Source organism: Neofelis nebulosa, chromosome 5, assembly GCF_028018385.1.
Source record: "Neofelis nebulosa isolate mNeoNeb1 chromosome 5, mNeoNeb1.pri, whole genome shotgun sequence".
NCBI lineage: Eukaryota > Metazoa > Chordata > Mammalia > Carnivora > Felidae > Neofelis > Neofelis nebulosa.
The window spans coordinates 118,861,249-118,880,396 of NC_080786.1; the positions used below are offsets into that span (position 1 = coordinate 118,861,249).

At 34.7% G+C, this 19,148-nt stretch overlaps 1 protein-coding gene across 3 annotated transcripts in view; it reads right to left on the reverse strand.

Moving 5' to 3' along the window:
* ZNF654 (zinc finger protein 654) overlaps window positions 1-19,148 on the reverse strand; it is a 95,317-nt gene that overhangs the window by 53,491 nt on the left and 22,678 nt on the right. For 2 of the 3 annotated variants that reach the window (XM_058731689.1, XM_058731687.1), the window contains exon 2: window positions 11,974-12,119. In XM_058731689.1, the coding sequence (XP_058587672.1) occupies window positions 11,974-12,119 (146 nt within the window). Of the gene's footprint in view, window positions 1-11,973; window positions 12,120-19,148 lie in introns of those variants that run through there. The other variant, XM_058731690.1, reaches the window with a different exon arrangement.

A 19,148-nucleotide genomic window follows, 5' to 3' on the forward strand; every position in this document is an offset into this window, starting at 1 on the left:
GACAGAGGATCCGAAGCGGGCCCAAACCAGGGTTTGAACTCAAACCATGAGATCATGGCCTGAGCCGAAGTGGGATGCCCAACCTACTGAGCCACTCAGGTACCCCAATAAAAGGAAATTCTTAAAGGCAGCCTCCCAAAAGGGCACATTAGATACAGGGCCACAAAAATAAGATCAGGGGTGGGGAGGGAGCAAACCAAAAAACAGGGGATGGACATCTTTAAAGTACTGAGGAGGGGGAAAAAACCCTGTTAACCTAGAATTCAATAATCAGGTTTTTTTGTTTTTGTTTTTGATTTTTTTTTTTTTTCAAAAACAGGTCTCTGTCACTTACACAGAAGCTAATTAGCTTCTAATTAGCTAATTGGCTTCTGGTTAGGTTTGGCCAAAGAGGGGAAATGGTGACAAAATGAAAGACAGGTGAAAGGCAACATTGAGAAGTCTTTATCCCCTGCCCTTCTTCTTCTGGGTCATTTCAGCAGTAATTACATCTCTTCCAAGGTCCCCTCTCATACAGGTCAGTGGTTCTTCCCCTTATCAACCATCTTTAGTCTCTGGACTCTAATAATACCTCCTTCTTCCCTTGTCCTTCCATTTCTAGGGCTAATAGCAACCTGGGTTGCTATAACCAAGTTTGGGTTCACCATCCTCTCCTCATCTATTCCTCAGATCTTCTAAAAACATTTTAAGTGGTACTAGAAGTTACATTCCTTCTACTAAATTATCTAGCATGACTTACATTTCCCTAACTCGATCTTGATTGAAACGACCTATATTATACTAATCAAAAAGAAGGTAAAAAAAAAAAAAAAAGTAAAAAAAGGAAACAAATATGCATTTGAGGACTATTCCCTACAAGATGAGCAAGAAATTATTTTCTATCCCCCTAACCCCGTTACAGAATTAGAATGGAAAACTTATTCAGTATATCGTAGCTTGAGAAAACTATAATAGCCTAGAGCCAATAGAAGTCACATATTTACAATATTATTAAATATTAAAAAATATATATTTGTCTTGGTAACTGGATCCTGGGGAAAGTTTTGCTATTGAGATATAATTGACATATAACATTGCCTTAGTTTCAGGTGTACAATATAATATGATATTTGTATATATTACAAAATGACCACCACCACAAGTCTAATTAACATTCATAACCACACATGGTCACAATTTTTTTTCTTGTGAACATTCAAGGTGTACACTCTTAGTAACTTTCAAATATACATTATTAATTACAGTCACCATGCTGTACATTACATTCCAATGATCTATTTATATAAAAAAAATTTTTTTAGTGTTTTATTTTGGAGACAGAGAGAGACAGAGCATGAGTGGGGGGAGGGGCAGAGAGAGAAAGGGAGATACAGAATCCAAAGCAGGCTCCAGGCTCTGAGCTGTCAGCACAGTTTGTACCTTTTGACCATCTTCATCAACTTGGCCCAACCCCCAATGCCCACCTATGACAACCACCAACCTGTTCTCTGTATCTATGGGTTAGGATTTGTTTTGTTTTAAATTCCACATATAAATGAGATCATATGATATTTGTCTTTTTCTAACTTCTTTCACTTAAACATAATGCTTTCAAGGTCCATCCATGTTGTCACAAATAACACGACACCTTCTGTTTTGTGGTACATTTATATATGTATATATCTCACATTTTCTTTACCCATCCATCCATTAATGGGCACTGAGGTTCCTTCTTGGCTACTGTAAATATACTACAATGAATATAGGGGTACCAATCTTTTCAAGTTAGTAGGTTTGTTTTCTTTGGATAAATACTCAGAAGAATTATTGAATCATACAGTAGTTCTACTTTTAATTCTTTGAGAGTGATCCACACTGTTTTGCATTGTGGCTATAACAATTAACATTCCCACCAACAAAGCACCAGGGTTTTCTCACATCCTTGCCAACACTTTATCTCTTGTATTTTTGATAATAGCCACTCTGACAGGTGTGAGGTGATAACTCACTGTCATTTGATTTGCATTTCCCTGAGGATTAGTGATGTTGAGCATCTTTTCAAGTACCTGTTAGCCAACTGTAGGTCTTCTTTGGGAAAATGTCTATGCAGATCCTCTGCCCATTTTTTAATTAGACTGTTTTTTTCCTGTTGAGTTATAGGAGTTCTTTTTATATTTGGGATATTAACCCTCTCATCAGCTACATGATTTGCAAATATTTTCTCCTATCTGATAGGCTGCTTTTCATCTTGTTGATGGCTTCTTTTGCTGTGCAGAAGCTTTTTAGTCTGATGTAGTGCCCCTTGTTTATTGTGCTTTTGTTGCCTTTGCTTTTGGTGTCAAAGACTGATGTCATGGAGCTTATCATCTAGGTTTTCTTCTAGGAGTTTTTGGTTTTAGGTCTTATTGTTCAAGTTTTCATGTTTTGATTTTTGTGTACGGTGTAAGACAGTGGTCCAGTTCCATTCCTTTGCATGTGGCTGTCCAGTTTTCCCAGCACCATTTATTGAAGAGACTATCCATTCCCCAATATATATTCTTGGCTCCAGTAAATTAACTGACCATATATGTATGGATTTATTTCTGGGCTCTCTATTCTCTATTAATCTATGTGTCTGTTTTTATGCCAATGCCATATTGTTTTGATTACTACAGCTTTGTAATATAGTTTGAAATCAGGTCACATGATGCCTCCAGCTTTGTTCTTCCTTGTCAAGATTGCCTTAGCTATTTGGAATCTTTCATGGTTCCACTGAAATCTTATGAATTATTTTGTTCTATTTCTGGGAAAAAATGCTATTGGATTTTTGATAGAGATTGCACTGAATCTGCAGATTGCTTTGGGTGGTATAGGTATTTTAACATTAATTCTTCTAAACCATGAGCGTTGAATATCTTTCCATTTATTTGTGTCTTCTTCAATTTCTTTCAATAATGCCATATAGTTTTCAGAGTACAGGTCTTTCACCTCCTCGGTGAAATTTATTTCTAGATATTTTATTCTTTTTGATACAGTTGTAAATAGAACTGCTTTCTTAATTTCTCTGACAGTTCATTATTAGCATAAAGAAATGCAACATTTTTGTACATTGATTTTGTATCTGGCAACTTTATTGACTTTTTAAGTTAGTTCTAATAGCTTCTTGGTGGAATCTTTATAGTTTCCTATACGTAATATCATGTCATCTGCCAGTAGAGAGAGTTTTACTTCTTTTCTGATTGGGAGGACTTTTCTTCTCTTCTTTTCCTTTTTTTCTCCCCATGATTGCTCTAGCTAGGACTTCCACTACTATGTGAATAAAAGTGGCAAGAATGGGAATCCTTGTCTTATTCCTGCTCTTAGAGGGAAAGCTTTCAGCTTTTCACCACTGAGTATGAGTTAGCTATGGGTTTGTCATATATGGCCTTTATGATGTTGATATACATTCCCTCTATATCTACTTTGTTGAGAGGTGTTTTTTTTATCGTAAATGGATGTTAAATTTTCTTAAATGATTTTCTCCATCTATTGAGAGAATCATATGATTTTTATCCTTTGTTAATGCAGTGTATCACATTGATTGATTTGTGAATGCTGAACCATCCTTGCATCCCTGGAAAAAAATCCCACTTGATTAGTGTAAGATCCTTTCAATATGCTGTTGTATTTAGTTTGCTAATATTTTGTTGAGTATTTTTGCATCTATGCTCCTCAGAGATACTGACCTTTAGTTTTTCTTTTGTTCTTCTTGTAATTGATTTCTATTTTCATACCACCGTGGTCAGAAAAGATGGTTAATAGTATTTCAATCTTCTTAAATTTATTAACATTTTTTTGTGGCATAATAAATGATCTATCCTGTGCACTTGACAAGAATGTACTTTTGGATGGAATACTCTATATCTCTGGTTAGTCCATCAGGTCTAATGTGTTGTTTAAGGCCAGTGTTTCCTTATTTTTTTGTCTGCATGATCTAACCATTGATGAAAATGGGGTATTAAATTCCCTACTATTCCTATATTGCTGTCTATTTATCTCTTTAGGCTTCTTAACATTTGCTTTATGTAAGTTAGGTCCATGTAAGGAAATATTTTTTAAGATTTCTGTATAAGGAGCAATGAGCAAAATTTTGTCACCTTTTTAACAATTTCAGAAGCATTTCATTTTGTTTTTGTTTTTTTCTTTTTCTTGTTTTATTCCACAATGAAAGCTGACAGTATGGCATTGTGGTCCAGTTTTATGAACCAAAGCTACTGGGAGGAAGGAAGGAGAAGTTACGAGGTTCAGATCTGTAGTTTTCAGGAATCTGGCTTAGCACAAAATTATGACATTAAAATTCAGAAAAATTCAAACATGTATTTACACCATAATGACTATACACATCTTCTTCTAAAGAATAATCTTCCTAATAGCAGTGGAAATAATAACAGCTTTTAGTCTACTGCTTTTTCTCTAGTTTCTGTATATCTACACTGACCAAGAGAATTATCAAGCTTTCCTTCATTTATAATAAAAAAGCAAGGAAATACTATTTTATAAAACTATGCATGTATATACGTCTAGATTCTGATATTTACTAACATGGATGGGCATAGAGTATGTCATCACCTGATCACATTTCATCTCTGCCAACACAAATGTATCAGTTAATAATCTCTATCTCTTTGCCAATAAAATGACTATTTAATGCCAATAAAATGCAGTCTCAACTGCTTCACCTCGAAATTAACAAATGGAGCAATAAAGACCAAATTTATAAGAAAAAAGATTCGAGTCACTACGAGCATAAGCACCCAATCAAATGCTGAGTTTCTAAACATGGCCAATATAAACAAATGCATGCAGGTCTGTCTAATGTTGACAACAAATCCTGAAAATAAAATATTCCAATGTAATGGTAAAGAAAAACAAAGCAGTGTTCAGGGAATTTGGCATGGGATTTATTTTAAGACCACCAATTTCCTTGAAAAGGAAGCCATTTCCTTTTTTTTTTTTTTTAATTAACTTTTTTAAGCAGGCTCCATGCCCAATGTGGGACTTGAACTCACAACCTTGAGATCAAGGGTCACATACTCTACCAAATGGGCCAGTCAGGAGCCCTGGGAATCATTTTTTTTTTTTTTTTTTTTTAACAGAGAGGAAACAAAGAAATAGGCTAGACAGCCTAGATTTCTCTATAAAATAAATGAAATTAACTGCCACAAATGATTAAGGTTTTGAATAAGTAATGATCAAAATAATTAAAAAGCCAAGAAGCAATGAAAGTGCTATATGCTGCAGAGAAAGGATACATGGATTGGGGCCTTTAAGACAAACACCTTTTGTGGGACCTGGCCCTGCCCAAAAAATGGCCCTTTATAATTATCCTTTCTTCCTTTAATTTCTAGGCTATTTCCTAAGTTAGTTGAAGCCTAGACCTAAGTTATAAATACAATCAAATAAAACTTGGCTGAATAGAGACCGAAATTAGGCACAAATTCTGTGATTGAAAGACAGTCCGTTATGGCAACATAAACAAAAAGGGTTACTGATCTATCATTACATGTGTGGCCTAACACATGAATGTCTAGCCACTCTAAATAAAATGCTGATTATACCCACTTAATTCCATCAAAGAAAAGGCCTTTTGGTCTTCTCTCCCAGGCAACTTGGCGTATTAGGGTATACATTTGTAGTGTTTGCCACTACACATAATAAATGCTACCAGCTGAACTACTTCCCTCTCCAGAGAACCATACGGATCTTTGTGGACCTAATGGCTGCCAGGCAAATACATACTGTCCATCACTGAACCCTGCATGGAATGCTAAAGTCTATGAACATTTACTTTCTGTTGGGGTAAAAGGAGGCTGGGAAGGCAGCATTAAAGTCTGCTTTTATTTTATATGAAACGGGTAAAGTGTTCTCTGCCTGAAGATCCACTTAGTTTCAGTGTTTTGGGCTTTGTTCTACCTGTAAAACAGGAATGAGTGTTTAACCAATCTAAAACAGTAAAACAAGAGGAAAAAATAGCAAGTCACCTCGGCTTCTCAGGCCTCAGTTTTCTTACCTATAAAAGAGATTTTATCTGAGGTCCTTTTTAGTGCAAATATATACATATACACGCAGCAAAACCATTTCTTTAGAAAATGCAGCTTACAAAAGGAATCAACCTAGGTAAAATCATAGTCAGTCAATTTAAGACAATTCTCTATAGGACTATATTCATTTCCACAAAATTAAAAAAAAAAAAACAACAACAACAAAAAACCTCAGGTATGAATAAAAACAGAATCCACTTTCCTTCCTGTAAAGAACACCTTCACAAAACTAGTTTTTAGAGTCTCCCAGTCTATAGAAGGCACATCTTCACAAAGTGGAACAGATTTTTATGAGGGTGGACATATAGACCAGAGAGCACAGACACAGAATATAGTAACTTATATGTTTAACATATATTTCATATATATGTATGTGTGTGTGCCTCACACACACATAAAATAAAATCTTGTAGATATTACTTGTTAATTTTTTAGCTTGTCTATAATTTTTTAGTGTGTCTAGTGGATACAAAATTTTAAATACATGATATATATCATAAATAAGAATTCAACAAACAGATATGAATTATAATGAAATCCATTAAACATCCTGATATCCTGTCCAGTCACCTTGAACATTCTATTTGCCATCCCTGGGAGGCTCTTCTGCTCCGTTGTCTAATTTATTACTATCATTTGTTCAGAGCTCAGCTCAAGTGTTAGTTCACCCAGCAAACTTTCCCTGGCTTCTCAGACCAAGTCAAGTCCCCTGTTATAATCTCTCACTGTACCCTGTAATCCTTTCATAATTATTGTGTAATAATATTATGACTGCTTGTTTAAGATTTTTTTAGTTCCAGGGGTGCCTGGGTGGCTCAGTCGGTTAAGCATCCGACTTCGGCTCAGGTCATGATCTCACGGTTTGTGAGTTCGAGCCCCACATTGGGCTCTGTGCTGACAGCTTGGAGCCTGGAGCCTGCTTCAGATTCTCTGTCTCCCTCTCTCTGGCCTTCCCCTGCTCACACTCTGTCTCCATATCAAAAATAAATAAACATTAAAAAAACTTAAAAAGTATATATTTTTTTCTTTTTTTTTTTTTTTTCAGTTCTGTAAGGTCTTTGAGATCAAGGACTTATCTTATTTTCTATTTTAGCCTAGAACCAAGCACAGAGATTTACAGAACGAATAAATGAATAATTATGGAATAATTATTAGAAGAATTTTCTGGTTTACATATTTCTTTAAAAAAAATAGAGAGGCACCTGGGTGGCTCAGTTGGTTAAGCATCCAACTTCGGCTCAGGCCATGATCTCTCAGCGTGCGAGCTGGAGCCCCACTCTGACAGCTCAGAGCCTGGAACCTGATTCAGATTCTGTCTCCCTCTCTCTCTGCCCCTCCCCACTCATGCTCTGTCTCTCTCTCTCTCAAAAATAAATAAAACATTAAAAAAAAAAAAGAACACTGTTACAGACTTGCTATTCTCTTAATAGTCACCATGTTGTTATTTCCTCATTTTTCTTCTGTTATTAAAAATACAATTAACTTTTCTGTTAAATTCAAATAATGCAGGAAGTTTTCCTTATAAGGAACATTACTCTTTGACAATTTGTTAAGATAGTTTGCTTTCTTTTACCTAGCACTGTCCATCTAAGATTTGCTTCTGCTTATTAATATTTTTTTCATTAGCAGTAATAAAAAAGCTAGAAAGCAATGAAACAGAAGCTAACAAATGAGTTAAATTTAAAAAAATAATAATGTACTTCTGAAAACCTTAAAAGCATTTCCCATTACAACACTAATGTTAACACACATTATATAGGTAAAGGAGGGGAAAAATCCAAATAGGCACTGAAACAAGAAAAACACCTCTTACAAATAATGTATTTCTTTTAATACTTATTTTATTTTCCTCAGAAATCAGAAAAGAATAACTAAAACCGTTTTGGTAGTTTTTAAAACGACACTCTTTGTAGCAGACATCTGTTATGTTTGTTTACCTAGCCAGCTCTCCTTCACACTGCCTCGATTCACTTCTTGCTCATCCCTCCAACATTTCTATGGTTCTGATCAGGTTGTCAATGTAGCATTCTCACTCCTCACTGTCCTAAACACAGCAATTAGTCCAAGCAGTGGGCACATCACCTTGGCTGAGCTCAAGCTCCCAAAAATTATTCTGAGAATTACAAACAGGGGGAGGGGGTTTCTTCTCTCTTGCTTAATCAACTATGCCTAATCCCAGAACTGTCAGCAGCCCAAGTGAATGAAAACAAAAGAGGGAAGACAGAAAGGAAAAGAATAGTTCTAGATGACATTTTACCCTCTGGATTCAGAAAATCCTGAGACTAGTTCTAGTCCTTGCTTTTCCATGGTTTTGTCATCTACTAAATCCCTCCACGACCTTCTTTTTTTTGCTTAAACTAGCTTAAGTTTGTCAACTATAATCAAAAAGTCCTAATACATCTCCCATATTCATTTGGGCATCATAAAATAAATATAAAAATAATATATTTTCTTAAGTGTTTGTTTATTTTGAGAGAGAGAGAAAGAGCAAGCACACGAGCAGGGTAGGGGCAGAGAGAGAGAGGGAGAGAGAGAATCCTAAGCAGGCTCCGCGCTGTCAGCACAGAGACTGACATAGGGCTCAATCTCACAAAACTGTGAGATCATGACCTGAGCGGAAATCAAGAGTCTTGACACTTTACCAATTGAGCCACCCAGGTGCCCCTATATTTTTTAATAATATAATTTTCTTGACACTGCATTGCTCTTAAAATCTATACAAGGTTATCTATATAAATCTAACTCTTTCTCCCCAAAATTTTTTCAGCTTTACTGGGGTGTAATTGACAAACAGAAATTGTATGTATTTAAGTGTGCAACTTGATGTTTTGATATACATATAGACAGTGAATTATCACTGTAATCAAGCTGGTTAACATATTCATCACCTCACATCATTCCCACCTCCAAATTTAAATATATACAAATAAACTTTTAAAGAAACACAATGTACATGCATTCTTTTAAATTTTATATATACATATATAAAGCAAAAAAAAAAAAAAAACATATAGCTAATATATATAAAATTAGTACACCTACAAGATTTAAAAATGTTAAGTGTACAGAAAGAGTTAAGTCCTCTCACTAGTCCAATGCTCCAGAATCAACAACTTGCAAAATTTTTAATTGCTGTTAATAATAAGATAATAACAATGATGACAATAAGATTTGTCAGTATTTCCTACTAGTTGTAAATATTATTTCTTGACTTCCTGCTGTGGAAGAAAATTTAACTCCTTACACAACCAATTCTACATTCCCATTAGTTATTATTATTTCCTCTATTATTGATCTTTGTAACTACTTAACATTTATTTATGGTTTCATGTGCTACTGACACTCTGTTTTGTAAAATGAGAATTAAAGGAAGGGTATTTTTTAGTGCTCTTATTCTTCACTTCAACTCACAACTTGCATCAAATATTCTTATATTGAAAGCTGAATAATTTCCTTCTGTTCTGCAACTTTAATTATTTTTGTACTTTATCTAAAAGTTCAAAGTCAGTAAGCATTACTTACATTAAGGAAACTAAATAACACTCGGTACATTATCTAAGTAGTTTGTTATGATTCTGTATTCTTTCTGTTCAGATTATTTTTAATTTTCCTGGAGTGTCTAGTTCCCTTTTTATGTTCTTTGCCTTTTGCCACTACCTTAAATGGTACTAAATTCTCAAAGTTATTCTCAAATCTCCATTTTTACTGAAGGTCTTACATCTATAAGACCTACTACTCAATACTCCTATACCCCTCTATCTCAAGTAAAAACCATTATTTTTTAGATCCACTGTCATTTTTCTGGAGCACATCTTCTAATAACTTCTTAATAAAGGGTATGTAGACAAGTCAATCTTCTACATCCTTACAAGCCTGGAAATGTTCTCTCTAACTCTCACACTTCACTGACAGTTTGGATGAGTACAAAATTCTACATTGAAAATAATTTCTCCTCAAATCTTTCAAGACACTGATTCATTATATTCTACCACCCACTGTTAGTTAATGAAGACCAATACCAAGTTGATGTTTGTTCCTTTGCATGTGACCTAGTTTTTCCTCTACAAGGTGTTCAAATCTGTTTTTTCATTCTTGGTATTCTGAAATCACAAAATGATGTATTTGGTGGAGAATTTTTTATATTCACTGTGTGAGCACTTCTTGAGTTCTTTCAGTCTAGAAGTTCATGACTTTCAGTTCTGGGAAATTCTTTTAGTTTGTCTTTAAATTTTTCCTCCAATGTATCTTCTGTAAGTTCTTTTTCTCAAACTCCAACTAGTTATGATAATAAACCTCCAACATAAAGGTGCCATATCATTTTTTTTTCCTCTGACACATTCCTTCTCTTTGACTCTATTTTACAATCTGGATTATTTCTTCCAACATTACTTTCCAAATTTCCTACAGAACTTTACATTTTAGCCATCATCATATTTTCTTAATTTCCAAAAACTCATTTTTGGTTTCTCATTATTCCATTCTCACAGCATGATGTGTTGATGTTTTAACGTTACACATATCATCTCAACTCTCTCTGAAAATACACATTACAGATTTTATATTTCTCTTAATTTTTTGTTTTTACATTAACACTATTTCTTCCAAATTTTTTTAAAGTTTTTCATTGTATTTTTTTTCATGTTAAAGGCATTCCTCAACCATCTGATGACTCCTGAATACCCATCAATTTTTAAGAATAAGGCCATATGCAGATTAATTGGGAGCTCTATAAGCATGTCTAGACTTTGATGACTGATGAGTTTTTCTTTAGGGTAATTAAGTGACTAGCTAGCTGCCTCAAAGAGGAAACTTTAGCTGCCAGAATGCAAAGATCATTGGTCCAAAGTCATTTAATTTCTTTAGAGAAAAGAAAAAAATAGCAACTCTTTCCCCACCCCAACTTGGCCCTAAGGCCTGGTGACTGGCCTAAATGGAAAAACTTCAATTAACTCCTTTATCTACACTCTCCCCAAGTATCCCATTCCCTACTCTCTATTTCATGCCTAGCATATTCAAATTCTACACCTCTCTAGGATTCAGGGAGGAGGCAGGCAAGACAAACTAGACCTCCTATCTTATAAAGCAGAGTATATTTCTGTTTCAACTGCTACCCACAGTTTTTAAAAATGTTTTACAAATAATCAAGTATACATAGATTAAAATATAAAACAACAAGAATTCCACTAAACGATACTTATCCTACAAGACATCTGATATTTTCTATTTTATTTATAATGTTGATAAATGATTTCATAACACATTGTGATGTGTGATTTGAGGCGCACGTACACATGCGCAAAACAAAAAGCAAGTTACGTTGTGACTTGCTCTGTCATGTTTCAATGACCATTCACTCTTCTGTTTTCTCTCCCCAAGAAAATTTTTGAAATCTTTCATTCACTGATGGCTCTTCTCTACTTTCTTTTCACTGTATTTCTCTCTTTTACATCTTTACTATAATTTTAGTAGGATCTAGAAGGGCAAAAAGAATAAACGTAAGTGCTCAGTTTGTGATCTTTAACTTGAATTCCTCTACAAGTATTTTTAAAAACCAGAAGCTTCCTAACCTCTTTCTGACCTGATTTAAGGTCCCTCTGCTAAGTATGATGGCCTCAATTGCTGTATTCTTGGACTTACCATTAGAGCTAGGGAATTAAAAAGGAAAGAGATGGTAGTGACCATAAGAATGTATGAAACAATTCCAACTAGCTCTAAAACTAAAAGTAAAATTGTGGTTAAATGTTCAATATTAAACCTAAATACTTAAATGAAGAAATAGAATTTTTTGTTGTTGTTGTTATAGTCCAAGATTTTAGAAATTTCTTTTTGAGGGAAGACTTTAGGAAAGGCTCCTTCCACAGAGAAAATAATCAAAACCCAATTCCCAAATATGTCAAGAAAAATAATACTTCCATAAGATGCAAAGAGTACTTACAAAGCAAGGCTACTCAAAACATACTGTACGTGCTCACATTCATCTGGGAATGATGCACTGGCTGATGTGAAACAGCAAAGTGCAGTCTGAAGAACCTGAAGCTGTGGCAAAGGGACCTGCCATCTTCCAGCATAATCTTCAACCACCTGACAGGGAAGCAATCCAAAAAGTACATTATTATAGAAAATGCTCGCGACATCTCGAGTTTAAAAATTTTGATACTACTAGATAAATTAAAAATTTAGTTCAGCATTAATACAAGTGACTTAAGGACAAAACATTATTTTCATAATGTATATCTGAAAATGAAATAACTATTATCTTTGAAAATGTGGAAAAGAAATATAGAATATGAATAATTACACTGTCTAACTGCCATATCTTTAACAAATTGTAACAAACATAACAAAGACCTTCACCTCCCATATCCAGCCTTTATCAAAACATCAATTATCAAATATTAAAGTAGCTAGACAATACAATACGGTAATAAAAAATTAGAAATGAGCATAATTATTATCATTACGATTTATTAAAGACTAAACTCTAGGGGTGTCTGGGTGGCTCTGTCAGTTGATTCTAACTCTTGATTCTGGCTCAGGTCAAAATCTCAAGAGTCATGGGATCAATCCATGCGTTGGGCTCCATGTGGAGTATTGAGCCTGCTTAAGATTCTCTCTCTCTCTCCCTCTGCCCCTCTGCCCTGCTCATGCTCTCTCTCTAAAATAAAAAATTAATCAATTATTTAAAATTAAATAAAAAAAATAATAAAGACTAAACTCTAAACATTTTGGCACTAATGAGTATTAAAGATATAGTGGCATGACACTCTGATTCCGAAAGTTTAAGGTGTACGTACAAGAGCTTTATGAATTTAGACAGGTCATTTCCTTCTCTATGCATTAGTTTCCTCACCATAAAATAGAGATAATAATGCTTATCTTGCAGATTAGAATAATTTATGAGAAAGCATTTTAGAACTATCAATTGCTATGAAATGTTAATTATGATTTCTCATATGCAAGACTACTATATTAAAACAATATATTATATTTTAAAAATTCATCATATAAACCAGGTTGGCAAACTATGGCTTACAGGCCAAATATGACCTGCCACCTATTTTTGTATGACCCACAGCTAAGAATGAGATGTTACATTTTCAAATGGTTGAAAAAATATTTTGTGATTTCTGAAAATCAAATGAAATTCAAATTTTAATGTCCACAGAGCTTTACTGGAACATAACCAGATTCATCCATTTACATACTATCTATGGCTGCTTTCCTGCTATAACAACCAGTTATGTAGTTATGACAGAAATCATATGGTTCACAAAGCCTAAAATATTTAATTTCTGCCCCACTACAGAGAAAGTTTGCCAACTCCTGGTTTAAAAGCTGGAAAAAATAGAACAGAGTACAAAAGCCAAGAGAACACTCAGAGCTCAAAGACTTTTCACACTCATCACTTCCTGTTGGGAGATAATTTTCCATGGGTCTTTTGTATTTCCACAGTTTTTTTTGTTTTTTTTGTTTTAAAAAAAAAACTGGGGTGCCTGGGTGGCTCAGTCGGTTAAACGTTGAACTTCAGCTCAGGTCATGATCTCATAGTCCATGAGTTTGAGCCCTGCATCAGGCTCTGTGCTGACAGCTCAGAGCCTGGAGCCTGCTACCAATTCTGTGTCTCCCTCTCTCTGCCCCTTCCCCGCTCACACTCTGTCTCTCTGTCTCTGTCTCTCTCTCAAAAATAAATAAACATTAAAAAGACTTTTTTAAAAAATTTAAAAAGGCTCAACTGCCTTCATCTTTTCAAAGATATTCATAGGCAATAGCCTTGAAAAACAGAGATGATGTCTCCCTCCAGAGCCTGTTTACTATTTAGCATAATCATGATGTTCTCTCCCTCTGGAGCAAGGGCCAGGCAGATACACTTGTAGACCACTATAAAAGATTAGGGTTCCCTAAGCTTGGGTTTCCTCAACTATGATGAAAACCCACTGTGAGTGCAGGATCCACCTTTGTCACTTACCTTCATGAGACTTGAGGGTCAAGGGGAACCAACCTGAGCATGAAGCTCATGCAGCTTGCTGTACCATGAATAATCAAGTCCATTATCTCTGACCCAGGCTTTTCATGTTTTCTGCCAGCATCTGTGAAACTGCGACACACTAAACCTAGATAAAATTTTAGACCCTTCGTGGTTGACTGACAATTCCAAATTGCAATACGAGAAAGTTAGCTGGGAAGTAAAAACTATTACTAACTATGATGACCCCAAATAGGACACTTTTCTAAACCACTACAGGCCAAAAAAAAAAAAAAAAAAAAAAAAAAGGTGGATAGACTGTCATTCCCTGCCTCCAAAATTTCTCTTCACTAGCATATTTGACCAGCTTTATAAACTCTTTTTGGCCACCATAACACCATTCTTTTTTTTTTTAATGTTTATTTTCGAGTGATAGAGTGTAAGCAGGGAAGGGGCAGAGAGAGAGGGAAACAGAATCCGAAGCAGGCTTCAGGCTCTGAGCTGTCTGCACAGAGCCTGATGTGGGGTTCGAATTCACAAGCCGTGAGATCATGACCTGAGCTGAAGTCGGAAACTCAACCGACTGAGCCACCCAGTTGCCTCTGACCAGCATAACACCATTCTGATACCACGTAAAATATAGGCACCTGACAGTCTCATGTTTTCCTGTCCTCCATCCCAAACAGTTTGCCCTAATCCATATCTACTTATAACCATATGAGGTAAGTTTATCTCCTTAGAAGATTTCTATTTTGTCAGCTTCTATTCTTATTATAGCTTCCCTTGTTTACCAATATTCAGCTACTGATATCTAATATACTGCCTGATCTAGCTGAGCCCAAACCTAACACAATAAAAAAGCCCAAACGTAACACATCAAACCTACTAGAAGTGTTGCCATAATATGTTTGAAGGGATATAAACAAAATAACTGAAATCTACATATCTTCTTACACTGTTTAATATCATGCCAGATGCTACTAATACAGTATAACATTAACATAACACTTTAAGACACACTATCACACTATTTCTCTTTTAAATATTTCCTTAAAATATGTGAAACCATACATTACATAGCCCTTTTATTTGAAATTTTTCTCCTGTGCTATCATAAGCACTCAACTAATGAGACCAGATACCATGACATCATAATCTGAATGTGTTCTACCAGGTTGAAATGTAGCAAGCAACACATCTTCTATTTTTCTTTTTCTTTTGCATTCTAATAAGTAACACTCTTAACATAACGGCCACAATTATGTTGCAGTTGCTGCAAACAAAGTAAAATTTACCTGAATTACTAACATCAACATCTGCTATAGTTCTAAATTCTTCAAGAAAATGGTCTAAGGATCGAGATCAATAGTCCATTAGGGATTGGTAAACCCTCCCCCTTTTTTTTCTTTCATTTTGAAGGGCATAACAAACTTACTGCAATGCAATTTACTATAATTTATAGAAACTATATGAACATTGCTGAAAGAAGTTACAGCGAAGGCCAAAAGCATGCTGTGATATAAGGGGAGTTGAAGAGAAGGGCAGAACTACTGCCAAAGAAAGATGCTGGAATAGTGCAATGATCCCACAGCACTTTGTCAGCATTCCCATTTACAGCAGCATATACCCTGATCTAAAAGGGATATAGTATATATTATCATTAATTAATAATATTATAATAATTAACCAAGGCAAATTATTGTGAGAATGAGCACAGAGAGCACAGATTCTTTCTCTAGCAAAACTGTCAAAACACAGATTTATTGTAAACCTATTAAGTTAAATTACATTAATTATTTAAGAACTTTAAGATACATCATCCAAATTGCTACAGACTGACATATGTCCCCCTAAAATTCATATGCAATATATGCATTGAATAAATTTGCTAATTTTATAAATACCTAAACATTATAATAGACATTAAGTTAGTCTTTTCTCCACCCCTTTCAATATAATTATGTTGTTCATGTTATAATAACTACTACATATGTATAAATATCTCCTAGCTCTCTCTGCCCACTGAGAGAGCATAGGAGAAGTAACACCCCAGGAGCAATATATATATACTTAAGGCACAAATCTTGGTTTCTAAACACTATTCTCCAATAAAAGAAACTTGGACTTCTCGAGGCCTCCCCCAGTAGGCCTGGAGCAGAGAAAACACAAGATGAGACTAGAACATTTTGTGGTGCCAGAAAGTAAGGAAAGACTGCAAAAATGATGGGGTATAAGAACACAGGAGCCAACCTGAAGGAGCTCTTAACCGCTAAAGCTGGAACAATTTAAGCAACAAAATAAATGATAGTACTGACTTTAGTCCAGGGAACAAGATAAATATCCAGGAGTCCACAGTGATACAAATAACCAAATAAATAAATGTTAGAGATGAGACAGCTCTTCCTCGCCATAAAATCCCAATTACTAAACACAGAAGAAAAGAGAGACATAGAGGATCAGCATTAGGCAAATACACAGTAATGGATGCTACAGACAAGATCCATGGATCAATGCTAATATTCGTGAGTAAAAGTTTAAGGAGATGCAGGATTTGCGGTCTCAAATTATCTCCCCCAAGACATTTACAAACTAAAAATAGAAAGACTGTAACTTAAGGGTACAGAAACCCCACACACACTTAACCAAATCATCAAAGTAAATATCATCAGTAACTAATACAACATATCATTATCATAAATCTCTTAATATGGCACATCAAGAAAGACACAATGGCATTTTTGTAGTACTTTTGTCAAAAATGCCTAACCTCGTTCCATTCATGAAAAATCATCAGACAAACCCAAATTGAGGGATGCTTTACATAAAACTAATCAGTACTCTTCAAAAGTGTTAAGGTCATGAAAGACAAGGGAAAGCTGAAGAACTAGTTATTATTCACTGGAAGAGATTAAGGTAAATAACAACTAAATACAACGTGAGATCCAGAAATAACATTCTGGAACAGAAAAATCATTAGTGGAAAAACTGGTAAATTTCTAAAAAGGTCTGTAATTTAGTGATTATTACACTAGTGTTGCTTTCCTGTTCTTGATAATTGTACCATATTTTCAATAAGTACAAAAGTAGTTCAATTTTTAAAACTTGAAAAAGGTTTTTTTTGTTCTCACCTCTTACTTCAAATTTTGGTGTTTTCATTTATTTTCTGGGGGCTATTTTATAACATAAGCACAATTCTACATTTACTTTCCCTACTTTGTTACCTAGCTACACATCAAGATTTACCCTTGCCTATGGGTATTTTTTTAGGGTCAGATGGAAAAATAAATCAAGTAGATTAGCAGCAGTGTGGAAAGAGTATAGGTTTTAGAATTAGACAGACCTGGCTTTGTCACTTAGTAGTTATATAAACTTAGCAAAGTTATTATACTTCTCTAAGTTTCCTATAAAATGAATTTAATATCACCTAAATCACAGAGTGATTGGAGAAGAGAATATATTAAAATCTAGGATAATTCCTGGCACATACCAGTCCACTTTAAGAAAATGGCAATGGTATACTTTTTGACTGTTTCATTGCATCAGCATGAGCTGGTTAATTATTTGTTTCCCAGTATAATTAATTAAAACAAACTTTATGCACTTTTAGCAAGCAGATAGGCCACTTCCAAATATCTATTCAAAAGCTACTGCTGAGTTTCAACTATTTAGTTCAATACCCCTTGACAAATGAAGCATATCCTAGATACAGCAATACAAATAAAATGTTTCATCATGCCTGAACAGATACCTGAGGATTCTTCTTCTTCTTCTTCTTCTTCTTCTTCTTCTTTTTTTTTTTTTTTTAACAGTTTTCCAGTGAGAATAAAGAAGATAAAGAAAAGCTCTGTTCAAAACAAGAGTCACTGTCATTTGACTTTTTCTGTCAGGATAATCATGTCAAGAAAATCTAAAATTAAAGTCATATTTTAAAAACCCACCAAAATGGTTTAGAAATAGATCCTAATAAGCTAAAAGTTGTTTGGAATCTACAAAGGACATAATCTTCAGTAATAGACAACCTAAGACCCAGTTCTTTTGGGGGCTCAATTAAGCGTATCGTTTGTTCAGCTCACTACTCCTTAAACAGATATTTCTGCAACATTAAAGTCTATAATAGGTTCTGTGAATGTAATAAGACTCAACCTTTTACAAAATGGAAAATGGAGTAAACATCTCTAAATCTTAATATTCCATACAATCTTACTATTAAAAGGAATCTTCATGATTATCTAGTCAAAGCTACAAACCAAAGCAGGAATATCCATTACAATATCACTCCCAGAAGGCTCTCTTCTCCTTGAGTTTTCTGCATCCATATGATGTGAGACAAGCCAGGGCCCTCCATGTGGTTGCCAAAGTATCTACTTAAAGACCCGCCTTTCTTCTTAAGTTAACCCAAAGAAGATAAGAAGTAGGCTCATTTTAAATGTTTTAGACAAATTTTGATCCCTGTCAATTTTTCATTTGATCGCAAACTCACTATGGAGAATGATATATTACATGGTTCCCTGATTAATATTAAAATTGGCACATAAAACAAGGGACCCCCAAAATACAAGCAAAAGGAAACGTATTTGAACATCAAATCAGAATGTAGGGTGAACAAACCTCTGTGTGTGCCAGCAGGAAGTGGTATACATAGATGTGTGTGCCCATGATAATGACTTAACTAGCTTGGGCTAAGCAGAATTCTGCATCTGACTTCAATTTAGCATGGCCTCGCAAGAAATGGTATTGCAGGTATGGCTGAGGCACTGATTTTATTAAATTTTTTAATGTTTATTTCTTTATTTTGAGAGTGTGCACACGTGAGCAGGAGAAAGACAGTGAGGAGACAGAGAATCCCAAACAGGCTCTATGCTCTTGAGGAGCCCAACACAGGGCTCGATCCCATGGCCCTGGGATCATGACCTGAGCCAAAACCAAGAGTCATATGCTCAAACGACTGAGCTATCCCTTTGTTATTGATTTTTTTAAAATTTCCTTTAGTCATATAGGGGTTTTAGATACTAATAAAATTTATGTTCTTTTCTTATGGAAAAATTTTGTTTTTTCTGTCTGGTTTCTCAATCATACCTATAAGCCAGAGGATTAAACTGAAAAGTTGGCTGAATTCCACACATGTCTTAATACACTAGTGTGTGAAT